At 30.6% G+C, this 14,587-nt stretch overlaps 1 protein-coding gene across 1 annotated transcript; it reads left to right on the top strand.

Moving 5' to 3' along the window:
• Positions 1 to 1,368: 1,368 nt before the first annotated feature.
• LOC7465619 (maltose excess protein 1, chloroplastic) lies at positions 1,369 to 5,115 on the top strand. Its single transcript, XM_002319203.4, has 9 exons — positions 1,369 to 1,699; positions 1,793 to 1,975; positions 2,208 to 2,498; positions 2,663 to 2,752; positions 3,219 to 3,320; positions 3,413 to 3,531; positions 4,263 to 4,325; positions 4,421 to 4,482; positions 4,660 to 5,115. The coding sequence occupies exons 1-9, from the start codon at positions 1,469 to 1,471 to the stop codon at positions 4,740 to 4,742; spliced, it is 1,224 nt and encodes a 407-aa protein (XP_002319239.4). The 5' UTR covers positions 1,369 to 1,468; the 3' UTR covers positions 4,743 to 5,115.
• The last annotated feature ends 9,472 nt before the right edge of the window (positions 5,116 to 14,587 follow it).

Below are 14,587 nucleotides of genomic sequence, written 5' to 3' on the forward strand. Positions count from 1 at the left end.
TTACATTGCTTCAACAAGTTAAGGTTAGTCTGCTTGTTTAATATTATTTTTCAGTTTAATTTTTCATATTTTACAGGGGATCTTAAATAATATAAATAGGAATCGATTGACATATAAAAATTAAAATATAGAGAGCAAAAACCCGAAAGAGAAAGGAAAAAAACATAGCAATTCGATTTGTCCAGTAGAAGTAGCCTCATTCTAGACATTTTATCTCTCAGCTCCATTATGGAGGTGACCTCCACCACGAACACACTCATTTGCCTCCCCGACCTGGTGGTGCGGGCAACAAAGCTTCGAAAGCTAGGTGGTTGTTGCGCAAGTGCAGCCCACTCGTCAGGTCTGTTTTCCATCAATTTTCTTTTTATTCCAGCCAACTTTGACAGCTCATAAAGGTCAATTTAAATCACGCGACACAAGTTGCAACAAATGAAGAAAAGAAACAGTTCTTCGTCCCCCCATTTCCATTTCCATTTCCTATTTTGAGCGCATTGTGTTTAAATAGACTTCCTTTAATTTTATTTGATTTTAATTCCTTTTCCACCCTCATTCGGAGTGCTTCGTTCAAGATGTTGCGTGTCAACTGGTGCTTAATCTTTGTATTAAACAAATATTAATGAAATTAATTAATTTTTTATGGGTTTAAGAAGAAGAAAAGGAAGGTCAAAAATTCAATGCACATGTGAGCTGTGGCTGAAAGCAGCAGCAGCACCCATGCATGGCCGGAGATCCCATAAAAAAACCCATCATTTCTTCATTGAGATCCATCAATGGAGTCCCAGTCAACTCAACGAGGAGTAACTACCAAGAATCCTCCTTCCCAGTACCAGTTCTAGCTCAGAAAGACAAGATCCGATCCACCGCTGCTGGTCTCCTTTTCCTTTTCATTTGTTTACAGAAGAGGGTGAAAGAATATTTTGCTCTTTATTTTAAAAATAGTTCTAAAAAAATTAAAATATTTTTTTTAAATTTATTTTAATATACCATATTAAAAATAATTTTTTAAAAATAAAAAATATTATTTTAATATTAATTTCATGTAGCACTCTGTGCTATTTCTCTAGAACACCAATTATATGAATAGGCCGACACCCTATTTGCAGTAACTTTTAAAAAATTATTTTTTATATTAATATATTAAAATAATCTTATAAAATATAAAGATAATTTTAAATATAAAAATATCTCAAATTTTACCCCATCTCCCTTTGAGACACAGTACCAAGCAGGATTTTAATGTCAAGCATTACTCTCTTATTTACAAATAAAGAAAAGAAAGAAAAAAAGTATTTCATTATATAAAAAGTATTTCCCACCGTAAGGAAGGAGCCACATGTCACCTGGAGGTTCTTAAACACTCACCGCCCAATCTCAAGTCTCCACCTTGATTTTTTCCTTTTCCTTGTCTTTTTTAGTATATACAAGATTTTCCCTCTCTCAATCTCTGATTCTCCCCTCAAAAACGAAAATGGCAAATTCTCTGATACTAGCAGCAGCTGCTGCTAACAAGTCACTACTAGCAGCACCGTCTCACTGCCACTCTTTCTCATTACACTCAAATTGCCCTCCTCCTCACCACTCTCAATCACTTCCATACAAGCCCTTCCTCCATCTTCACTCACTCTCTCTGACTTCACTTCATCGCCGACTCATTCCAGTTCCTGCTCTTGACTCTGACGTCCCTCACCCTCTTGACCAGGTAATTTACTGCTCACTCTAAAACCTTCTGATTTGTGTTGATGGTGACGACTTTGTGTTGGATTAAGGATTTTGTTGTTTGTGTTTTGAAAAGGGTTCAGCAGTGAAGGTAAAGAATAATAGAAGTAAGGAAATTGAAGAATGGGACTCTTGGACAGCCAAATTCTCTGGAGGAGCAAATGTCCCTTTTTTGTTACTCCAAATGCCTCAAATCATTCTCAATGCAAAAAATCTTATGTCTGGAAATAAAACTGCCCTTTTGGCTGTACCATGGCTGGTAATTTTCTCCCTTTCCCCCTTCCTTTTCTTCTATTTATTTTACTCACTCATAGCTTCTTCATATGCCTGATTAATTGAGTGATACCCATAATTTCCCACCTTTTGTTTTATCTTTTTCCCTTTTATGATCAAATGGGATGATTGCTATCCCATGACCTGAAATGGGCATTTTGAGACGACTGTTTTATTAGCTGTATTGAAACGTGGAACTCTGAGTTTGCATAATGCAGGGGATGTTAACTGGGTTGCTTGGAAACCTTTCATTGCTTTCCTACTTTGCGAAAAAGAGGGAAACCGAGGTTATTGTGGTGCAGACACTGGGAGTGATTTCGATTTACGTTGTAATTGCCCAGCTTGCAATGGCAGAGGCCATGCCTCTGCCTTACTATATGGTCACTTCAGTTGTTGTAGCAACTGGCTTGCTATTAAATTTCTTGAATTACTTTGGAATGCTCAGTGCTGGAATCTGGCGCTTTTGGGAAGATTTTATCACTGTTTGTGGATTGTCGGTCCTCCCTCAGGTACCCCATTTTCTGTCTCACTTTTACACAACTCTAAATACCTATGCACCTATGCTTTTTCTCATCTTTATGTGTTCATCTTGGCTGTTGTGGGATTAAAAACATTGATACACTCTAAGTATTCATGGAATATTCTCTTAATGGTTTTGTAAATTTGAGTGCAGGTTATGTGGTCTACATTTGTCCCATATATACCAAACTCCATTTTGCCAGGGGTAATATCTTTTGTCACAGCAGTCGCAGCTGTTGTCATGGTAAGCTTTTCAGGTTTTATTCCGCCTTTGGTCATATTGATGTAATCACATGTCATGTTTGACTGTTAAAGATTAGCAAAGAGAAAGCATGTAGAAGTGGATGATTTAATTCTGTTTGAATGGACTTTGCTTCTAAGTTTACTAACTTAAGATCAAATGACGGGAGACGCTGTAAACACTCGTAAAGAGGACCGATTGAGCACAAATTTTATAGCTGATAGCAAATATGTGCACTGATTGGGTACCTGCATCCTACATGTCTATAATGGTTTTTAAGATTTTGGGCTTTTAATGAGTAATGACAATGAAATGATACTGAAGTAATCGCTCATGATGCCTAGCAAATCTGTTTGAAACTTGTGTTTAGATTTATAATTTTGCAATTTCCTTCCCCTTTCTTTGTTTTTCACAGGAAATCTTCCTTTTGATTCAGCACCCCTTTAGACTTACCTGCTAAGTTTTGCAGGCACGAACAGGAAAACTCTCTAAAGAAGGTGTAAAATTTGTTGGAGCAACATCTGGATGGACAGCAACACTTCTCTTCATGTGGATGCCAGTGTCACAAATGGTAATATATGTGGTCTTTCTCTGAGAATGTGGCTTATCGACTCAGGCATTTCATCTTTGCATCCCTGACCAAGACTCATGCTTCTTATTCAGTGGACAAATTTCCTGAATCCTGATAATATTAAAGGCTTATCGGCTTTCTCAATGCTGCTTGCTATGATTGGAAATGGACTTATGATCCCACGTGCCCTTTTTACTCGTGACTTAATGTGGTACTGCTTTTTACTCCTTCATTCTCTATCCCTCTCAATTTTCTACAGATAAGATATACCCATGTTTATGCTAAGCTTTCTAAAATTTCATAGTTATATGCAATCGCAGTTTGTCACTGTGATCATCTCACATTCTAACACCTTATTTCTAGAATAAGTATCGTTGATTTACTTCATTTTTAATACTCTCAACTCTTGAGAATTCTCAATATGCTTGCTTTTCTTGACTACAGAAGGAATCAGGAAAAGGGACTCCGACCAGTCTGCTACAATGTTTAGACATGTCTCAACATTGTATTTTATTTGACAAGAACTTTACTCATGAGTTGCGTATCACCACAATGCTTCATAACTGACAGCTGCTAACAGTAATTCATCACCAAGGAATACTAAAATGACATCAACACAAAAGTTTTTATTAAAAACCTGAAAAGACGGGTGGGGTTGCGGAAGAAAATGAGAGAAATGGCTTTTGTAGGTAAAGTTATTCTTTTTTCATAGTGAGAATAGTGAGGCGGCTGCTTTGTTGCCAGGTTAATAATGACACTTCTGATTTATAAATCTTAATCTATACACTCTAGGGGGGTACTAATCAAATTAAACACTTCTTAACCATGAGTTAGGATGATAATAAAAAATCTTCTTGATATGTCTTTGATATTTCAGTGCATTAGATTATCCATCTTCAGATTAATTTCCGTATCTGACAGATGCATGTTCACCTTTTGCAGGTTCACTGGTTCTACATGGGCTTCCCTTTTCTATGGTTATGGGAATATTTTATGCATGTACTAGTAAGTTATCTTCTGTTAGTGAATCTTCATCTGCAATTGCTAGCTATTTTTCTTTTTTCAGACTTGGCAACTGAAGAACTTCAATTATGATGCAGTTTCAACAGCGTTAGTGGGAAATTTCTTTTGGCAGCAACAGCTGGTTTGGTTTCATGGATAGGTAGCCCCTCTATCCTTGTGTAGCTTATGTTTGGAATTTAGCATAGATAACTCCCTGCTCTGCCTCTGCCCTTGCCCCGACCCCACATGCCCGGAAAATAGGGGGCAAGTAAGCAATATTCTACACTTATGCGGAGCTTGTGATAGCGCTGAACATAGAAGTTTCCCTTCATTACAGGTATGGCTCTATGGAGAGACACTGTAGTTTATGGATACAGCTCACCTCTTAGGTCTTTGAAAGAGTTGATTTTTGGCTCTTGAATTCCTAAGGCATGCTGCAATGGCGCTTAAATAAGATGAAGCAACCTGATCTAGCATCTTGACTGTTTTAAGTTTTATGAAAACTCATCTTCACCGATCACTGTTGAGATGCCAGTGCTCAGTTAAGATTACTACTCCAGCCCTTGGTTTACGTTTGCTACTAGTCTGGCTATGGAAATTTGAACTGGAGAGGATGCTGTATGGGAATCACATTCGTTTGCACTTTGAGATAAAAATTAGGATGAGTATGTTGTAATTGATATTGTAATAATACAAGATTATTGGTTGACCAATACCAAAGCGCATTGAAGTTACCTGAGAGGAGCAAATAATTCTTGCAAGTTAAATAAAATGTACAATTAATTTCAGATTATTGGTGGAGTGTTCTATCAAAGCTCCTACATGTATTTGTAATGTTATTGTTTCTTCAAATCCCAGGTTAGAGCAAGAGTGACGGCCTGCTACCCGAATACAAGCTGCTGATAATAACAGAGCTAACATCAAAAGCAGCAAATAGAATTAGCAATTGAATGCGTGGTGATCAGTAGTCATAAACTGAAGAATTGTTTGCCAAGTTCACTGAGCATGACCAATGGCTTCTGAAGGGAGACATTGGTTACAGATTTTGGCAAATATAGCTGCGGGTGATGGGCTTGAAACCGAATTGATGATGTTACTTCGAGGAACTAGGAAATAGACAGTAGTTCCAGGAGATTTAAGATACCGAAAGTAGAGTCCATAAAGGGCATCAGTTGAAGTGCTTCCTCCTCTACGTCAGAGAAATTATCCAAGGGAGGAGCCTAATAGTACTAGTAAATATGTGATATAGCATTGATTGATTTTATTTATGTAAAAAATATTTATTATTAATAATTTTTTTAATATTTATTTATATTGGACTAATGAATTTAATATTTAATTAATAATTTAGAGTAAAGTTAAAGTTCATATGATAAAAAAACTTTGTAAAGGAAATTATAAAGTTACAATTATAATATTCTTATTGTATTAAAGTATTGTTCTTAAATGTTCCTAACTAATGTTTAATTAAGATTGTATATTAATTAGAGTTATTGAGACTGATACATATTATGTTTCTTCTTTTATATATATAAAAAAAAACAGTTGCTTTCATAAACTAAAGTATGAAGGATATTTGAAACTAATATGTAAGTATTTGTCAAATGATATGTGCACTAAACTGACCCGCAAGAGAATTTCATATAGAAAGATCACCTATATCTATAGAAAAACTCACATGATATTACTAAGTTATCTTATATAGAGAATGTTATGCTTTGATTATGACCACATGTTGTCCTAATCAAGAGTAACAAATGGGTAGATATTGAGTATATCATAAATTATATGAAGATATTTAAGTAATTAAGAGATGATTTATCACCCTAGGTGAATTAGAGAAAATGTTTCATATGTTCTCAAGGTGGAATAAGTTTTGAAAAGAATTTTAAAATTTTATTCAAGGAATCATTGACTATAATGTTGAAAACTAACATGATTTAACAAAGCAAACATACTTCATGTTATAATATCTAAATCGAGACATTCATGATGAAAGGATAATCATTACATTGAGAAATTAGTCACTCAAAGGTTAAGTCAAATTACTTATGACTTTCTTAATATTTAGAGATAATGACAGGTAGTTAGACATTGTACTCGATCTTCAAATATAAATCAATTAATTGTTGAGTTGATAATAAATTAATTTGTTTAATTTATTTAATCTTATTTTATTTAGGTTTATGATTTATATCTGTTAGAGAATCTAATGGATTACATGTATAAAAATTATTAGTCAAAAATTAAGATGAGATGGTTAATCATGTGTGACTTGATTGTAAATAAATTTTAGAAAATAAGAACTAAAATGTAATGAAGAGTATAACAACTTTTCTTTTAAGTTGCTTATTCTGAACAAAATTATATAATTGTGAGAGTCCATAGGAGATATCAACATAGCAAATAAATAGTTGAATAAAAGAAAACATAAGAGGTGGAGTTGTTATTTATATATTTGTAATGTAGTCAATTTAGAAGTTTTAAGAAGTGTAGTGAGGTTCTTTTAATGAATTATCTTTATAAACCTCAATCAAAACCATTTGACTCGAGCTATTAAAGGGTAAATTTTGTTATAATCTTGCAGGTACAAAGGCAACAACCTAGTTGAAAAACTATGTGTCTAATAAAATCAGAGGTTTTTCTCAACTGTTTAGTTCAAAGAGAAAGTACTTGTAGCAATTAAACAAGACAATTCTCATATCTTGCATAAACTGACACGACCAAACAGCACTACAACAAGGAGAATGTGGAATCAATAACTTATCATGTTTTGTCATATATTTACATTTATTTTGGTTAGAATTTAGAGTGTAATCAATTGCATTTTCTTCATTTGCATCCCTTAATCTATAGATATAGGCTAAACTTTTATATCTAATAAGAAAGGGCATCTAGTAATTTTTCTAGGTCTTTCTATGAATTCTTTAGAGTTAAAATTAATGAGTTTCTATTTACCATATGAATCCTTGTAGTTAGAAGGTAAACATTCTCATAAAATGTCTAAAAAAGGGGCATCGACCTGAAAATAAAGAGATCACAAAAGAAATAAATAAATAAAAATATGGCATTCAAATATCATATCTCTGATACACTACGACATTCTAATTTTAGAATCTTATAGAAACTAAATTAAACAACAGAGTTCTTATTTCTTAACAAACCACCTTCTATCTAATTGCATGTTCTCACTGTTAGATCTATTACTAGTGCACAAGTGGTAACTACAATGCAATATGAAACTTCTCTGTGAACTTGCTGGTGATAGTTGAAAAAAAAGAGAAGTTATACATTAAAATGATAGTTAGCCTGAGAGATAATTACAATGCATGAAATTGTTTTCCAAAAATAATTATACTTGTATAAGGATGTTTAGTTTATCATAGCAAAAGCATTTAAAACATAGAAGATATTCTAAATTTTATAAAATTTTAAATCTATAAGCAAGTTAATTAAAAACTCATGGCAAACATGCTTTTAACACAAATATAATAATAAAATTCTAGCATACATACCAAGCATATATTCAAACTTGCAATTGATATCAAATCAAAGATGTAACATGCATACTAATAATATAATAGAATTCTAGCATACATGTGTGTGTGTGTGTGTGTGTGTGAAGTAAAACAAAGGTGATACAATCAAGACTGTACCGAAAGATCAATTACAATTTTCAATTAGGTTAATTACAGGATAAAAAGCAACGAAGCTCAAAGATGTATTAAATGTGTTTATTCAGAATATTTGGGCCTAGGTGGGTTTCATGGAAGATACATCAACAAGTGAATATAAGACATTAGTCAAATTAATTCATGCACAAGAAGGGTCCGATATATCTACTTCATGAGTTAATTAACTTCAGCAGTTCAAAGGCTTATTTTTTCTAATGTATAATTTTACTCTAACACACATAATTTTTTATTTGACCATTGTATTAGGCTAAAATTTTACCACAAGTTCTTAAAGGTCTTTTCTATATTATTTTAAAATTTCATTGCAATCAAATATCAGTAAGGCCTTATAATAAGATTGCTAAGCTACTGTATGATAATTGTATTAGTTTTTGTTGTTGATTTATGATTCTTTTTCTATTTTATTTAGAACTCTTTTATTATTTTTCTAGCATTATTTAGGATATTTTTGCATATTATAAATAGAATCATTTAGCTTGTATTTAGGTTTTTTTTTTTTAAGGAAAGACTTTGATTTCAACAATTATTATTGTGTGAGGTTTTGCTCATACTTTTCAATTCTTCATTTAACTACTCTGACTTATCAAATAATTAATCAAGCTTTATAATATTTTTTATACTTCTCGTTCACGTCTCTTTATAGGTTTTAGGTGAGGGTTCCGTTACTTATAGTATTGGTATCTAGGTATAAATTATTGTTGTGTCAAGCTCAATTACAAACTTGATCTTACCTTTTTTTGGAAGAGTTGATTTGATTGTGAGTTTTTGGATCTTTATATCCACGGGATTCTCATCACTTGGTATCAAAACAAGGCTCTAAATCAGGTTATATACCTTTTATCTTTGAGTTTTTCATATACTCCATTTTTGTCAAATTAGTTATCTTCTCTAAAAATTCGTTGTGGCATCTAGTTTTTTTTTTTAAAAATAGAAATTATTTGTAATCTTGGTTAAATAAAGTCTTATAAAAAAACAAAAAAAATCGCAAAAAAGAGATTTTTAGGGTATGCCTCAAATCTTGATTCTTGGGGTTTCTTAGAGTTAAATCTTGATTTGGGATATTTTATGTTTAATTAGATGGGTTTCTTGAAAATTACAACAACAATAACAAAAAACATATAGTTATTGCATCATTATTTTTTTTTTTGTGTAAGCCACCATATATATATATATATATAAAAAAATAATATATATATATATATATTATAAATATATAAAGTCTTATAAATATATATATATATATATATATATATATATATATATATATATATATATATATATGGTGGCTTACACAAAAAAATAATATTGATGCAATAACTACATGTTTTTTGTTATTGTTGTTGTAATTTTCAAGAAACCCATCTAATTAAACATAAAATATCCCAAATATATATTGTGTGTGTGTAAGTGCTTTTGTTATTTTGAGTCATTTAAATCTTATTCCATCAGTTTCTTAATTTTTGTAGTGTTTTTTTTTCTTTGTATTGTTCATATTTCACTTGAATTCGTATTGATACTCGTGTTTTTATATTTATAGTTTTATATTGATAGTTTTTAATCTTTATTAATTCTTGAGTCTTTACATTATTTAATTGTATCATTAAGATATTAATATTCGATTTGTTATGAGCTAGTTCTTTAAAGAACTGAAATCTTAAGAATTGAGTAGTAAAAGGCGAAGGAGAGCATATTAAAGTGAAAAGCTAAAACTTTATGTCAAACACGATATCAATTAAGAGTGTGTGTGTGTGTGTTGCTAGTAACTTAATTTTCAGCTTTTGACGATATCAATTAAGAGTAGATCATCACCACCAAAAAACAAGAATAATCTTGAATGAAGTTATTCGGTCATGCAATAATAATTAGAGTTGATGAACACAAGGTTTATCGAACTAATGAGTGGGATGATTGGTTTAAGAACCAAAATGGCTAGTTTTTTAGATGGGTCATACCATTGAGGTTTGGAAGGGAAAAAGGTTTGTGAGATGAGCTAATTCACCCTCAAAAGAATCTATAGTAATAAATATAGATGAGGAGGCCAAGGATTTTCATGATAACCATTGTGTTAGGTTTCGATCACATAGAAACCAAAAGCTTAAGGATGTGCATGTTAGGTTTCTGAATGTCATATATGTAGCGGATATAATAAAACAAAATTATTTGGGAGTCCCTAGGATCCCGTTAGATAGATCTAGAATTGTTTAGAGATTTATTATCTGAAGATCTGATCTTTTTCAGCTTTGAATTATTATTTTAAAGGTTAGGTTGTTGCAAACCACAAGCAGTCAAATTATTCGGCCTTCAACAGTAATTCACACGAACCACCAATGAGAAATCTTTTAAATCCCTATTTAGAAGAGAAGGATTGTTATACCTAGAGTGCTAGCTCTAATTTTGTGTTTGCATAATTTTTCTATCTAACTAACAACTCTTAAAAAATAACATGCACATCTTACTATTTATAGGAAAATCTAAAAAACCTTATAAATTGATAAAATATTAGTTTGCCCCTGAATAATATCCATATATTAATTCAGAACAATTTTAGAAATTAACTCAATCAAGTCTTTACTTAATTTTTTTTCTAGGTCTAGAAATATAAATTATATTTGAAGATGTTTTAATCAAGTCCCTCTGTTAATTATATTATAGTCCTTAATTTCTAAAATATATTTTAATTAAGTCATACTTAATCAAATCATCCAAATTTAATTTCTGACTAATGGTTCTTAATATGTGTGACCTATTAGGTTTCTAATATGTTAACCAAAATATAAATTATAATTATAATTAAATGAAATTAAATAAATTAAACAATTTAATTTCTTATCAATTCAACATTTGATTAATTTGTATTTGAAAATCAGGTATATCGTCTAACAACATGTCATGATCCCCCAAATATTACTTAATCTTTCAGTGACCGATTTCTTATTGTAATTAATATCTTTTTATCAACAATGTTCTTATTTAACATTAAAGCATGTAGTATGTCTACCATGTTAAATAATGTTTGTTCTATATATAATAGTTATTGATCGTTTGAATAAGATTTGAAACTCTTTTCAAATCTCATTCCATATTGGCCAATGATTTCTCAGTCAATACTATTTAAGAACAGATGATATATTTTTCTTAATTCACATAGGGTGATGAATTCTTTCTTGATCATTTAAGTACTTTTATATAGTTTATATTATACCCAATGTCTGCTTTTTCGTTACCTCAATTAAAATAACATGTAACAGGATCAAAACATAACATTATGTATACAAGATAATTTAATGATATTAAGTTTAAGGATCACTTACACAATCATTACGTAAGCTTTTTCATAGACATATATGATATCTCCATATTGAATTCTCATACGGTCAGTTCAGTATACATGTCTTATGACAAGCACCTACATATTAGTTCTAGGTATCCCTTATGAGAACAATTACTTCCTTTCATAAAAGAAATAATATAATATGTTTTAGTTTCTACGACTCTAATGAATGCCCAATATTTAAGAGAGTACGACCAGGAACATTTTAGGAACAATGCTTTGATGCAATAGAAATCTCATAATTATAACAACTTTATAATTTCATTTACAACGTATTTTTGTCCTATGAACTTTAACTTTACTCTAAATTCATTAATCTAATATTATATAAATATTAAAGATAAATTAAGCATTTATTAATAATAAATATGTATTTACATTAATATAATGACATGTATAACCAAATGATTGACTACATGACATATTAAACTAATAGTACAGTCACTTGAGTAATTCAGCCACAAGAGAGAAGATAGAAAGGATGGATTTTGGGATGGTTTGGATAGAGATTTGGGCAGTATTAAGATGAAGATTATGGCTTTTCAAGGCAAAAACAATCTGAAAGCTTATTTGGAGTGGAAAAAGAAAGTGGTGTTGATTTTTTGTTATCACTATTACTTTGAGGTAAAAAGAGTAAAACTTATTGTTATTATGTTTACTAACTATGCTGTTATTTGATAGGATCAACTTGTCTTATGAAGGAGGAGAAATAGAGAGAGACCCAAAAAGACTTGGAATGGGATAAAAGCACTTATGAGAAAGAAGTTTGTTCTTGGTCATTATTATAAAGAATTATATCAAAGATTGCAAATTTGTTTCATGGTTCTATAAGTGTGGAGGATTATCACAAGGAAATAAAAATTTTCATGATTAGAGTTAATGTTGTGGAGGATAGAAAAACTACAATGGCAAGGTTTTGAATGGATTGAATAGAGATATAGCTAATGTAGTTGAGTTGCAGCACTATATTGAGCTTCAAGACAAGATTTATATGGCTATCAAATACAGAGGTAGTTCAAGAGAAAAGGAAGTACATATCAATGAGGTAGTTCAGGTTGCATTTCAGCTTGGAGATCGAATTATAGGTGAGAGAAGATTGCCACATCAAAGCCAAATATTATAGGCAATAAAGCCAAATCATCTAAGGCTAGGAGAAAAGATTCGACCACTAAAATAAAAGGTAAAGCTAAGATCTCATCTAATCATAATCATGATATTAAGGGTTTCAGATGTTTGTGGAGTGGACATGTAGATTCACAATGTCCAAACAAAATAATTATGGTTATAAGGAAGCATGAAGATATGAAATCTGAAATAGACAAATCCAAAGAGAATGAGATGACACCATTTGAGGACTGTAATGATGTTGAGTATCCAACTGATGGAAAGATTTTGATGATTAGAAGAACATTTAATGTTCATATTCAAAAGGATAACGTAAAACAACAAATGAAGAACATATTCCACACTAGATGTCACATAAATAATAAGATATATAGCATGATTATTGATAGTGAGAGTTGTGTTATTGTTGTTATTACTATACTTATTAGAAAATTAAATTTGAACGTTATTAAATATGAAAGGCCTTATAGACTTCAAATGTAAACCCATGTTTTAAAATTTTATGGTTTTAAAAAAACATTGGAAATTAAACCCAATGATGGAATGAGTAAATTTAGAATTTAAAATGGAAGAAAAATAAATAATTGGAAAGAAATTTTTATTAAATAAATTTAAGTGCAGTATTTTAAAAGTGGACTAAGATAAAGTATTTGGTTAAATTAAAAATAAAACACATGAGGTAAACATAAAAGCATTGTAGTAAATAACTTAAATTGTGACTATATAAATGGCTATATCTTAAGCCATGGCTCGCGATTCAACAAGGAAGAAGGGTTAGGGTTTTTTTTTCACTTTTTCATCAAATTATGAGAGAAAAACATGAATTTAAGCTAAATTAAAAGACCAAAAGAGGTTTAGATGATCTAAACTAGAAATCTAAAGGCTTTTATTGAGTTTTTGAACTTTAAAGTGAGAATTTCAAAAGTTAAAGGCAGAAAGAATAGAAGGTGAAGAAAGTTTGATTTTCTTTGTAATATCTCTTTGATATCTTGTGTTTGGAAGGTAAGAATCACTTTCATCATGATTGGTTTTTTATTTTAGCATAAATTGAAGCTTAGTTAGTAATGTGTAGAATATTGAATTTTGAGTTTTATAAGTTAGATTACTTGAAATGGTGTTTTGATTTTATAATTATGTTCTTAGATATGAAAAACTAATGAAGTTAGATTTTTCTAAGTTTAAAGGTTCAATGGATATCATCGACTTAAAATCGAACTATCTAGGGATAACTCGATTCAATTAAGGTCAATAAAGTTAGATTTTTCTAGGTTTAAGGGGGAGGATCCCCTACATATCAAATTTGAGGCATCCACCTATGATGATCTTATGGAAGCACTTATTAATCTAAAGAAGGTTTTTTTTTAAGTTGAAAAGAAGCACTTAAAAGATCGAGTAACTCTATTACAAAATATCAAATCAAACTTATATAAAGCATCGAAGAGATAGAACACACATGTAGACCATATAAGAAAGGAACTTGAATTAAAAGAAGGAGATTAGGTACCTTAACTTTGATCATATTATCAAATAAGCATGCACTAGAAGAAAATCAAAAGTTTGCTTACAAATACCACAAGTTATTCAAATACAACCAAATATAGAAAAGGTGGCTTACCATTTAGAGTTTCTAGCTATGGCAGAGTATATCTAACTTTCCACAATTCTTTGATAAATGAAAATTGAAGTAAGATAGCTAAAAGGAACCTATCATAATACTAACCTTGAGGGCAAGGTTTTATTTAACAGGAGTGGAATTGTAAACATACCAACAAAATTTAGTCTTATTTAAATTCAAAATTATCAAATTAATATCTTTCAAATTTAAGCTTGAATTTATATTTTATTTTAGCATTAGCTAAGTAGAAATTATTCAAACTTTCTATTAAGTTATTAGAGACCTGAGTCACCTTGAATCTACCTAAAAATTCTCTTTTATTTTTTTTAATTAGTTTTTTGTGAATCAATTTTTTTATTCCAAAGTTTTTTTATTATTATCAACTTCAACTTGAATTTTCAAGTTTGTTAAATTTTTCTTAAAGAAGAATTCTAACATCACCTAGATCTATTAACTAACTAATTGAGCTATAATAATTTTTTTAATAAAACGTTTTAGC

Source organism: Populus trichocarpa, chromosome 13 (assembly GCF_000002775.5).
Source record: "Populus trichocarpa isolate Nisqually-1 chromosome 13, P.trichocarpa_v4.1, whole genome shotgun sequence".
NCBI lineage: Eukaryota > Viridiplantae > Streptophyta > Magnoliopsida > Malpighiales > Salicaceae > Populus > Populus trichocarpa.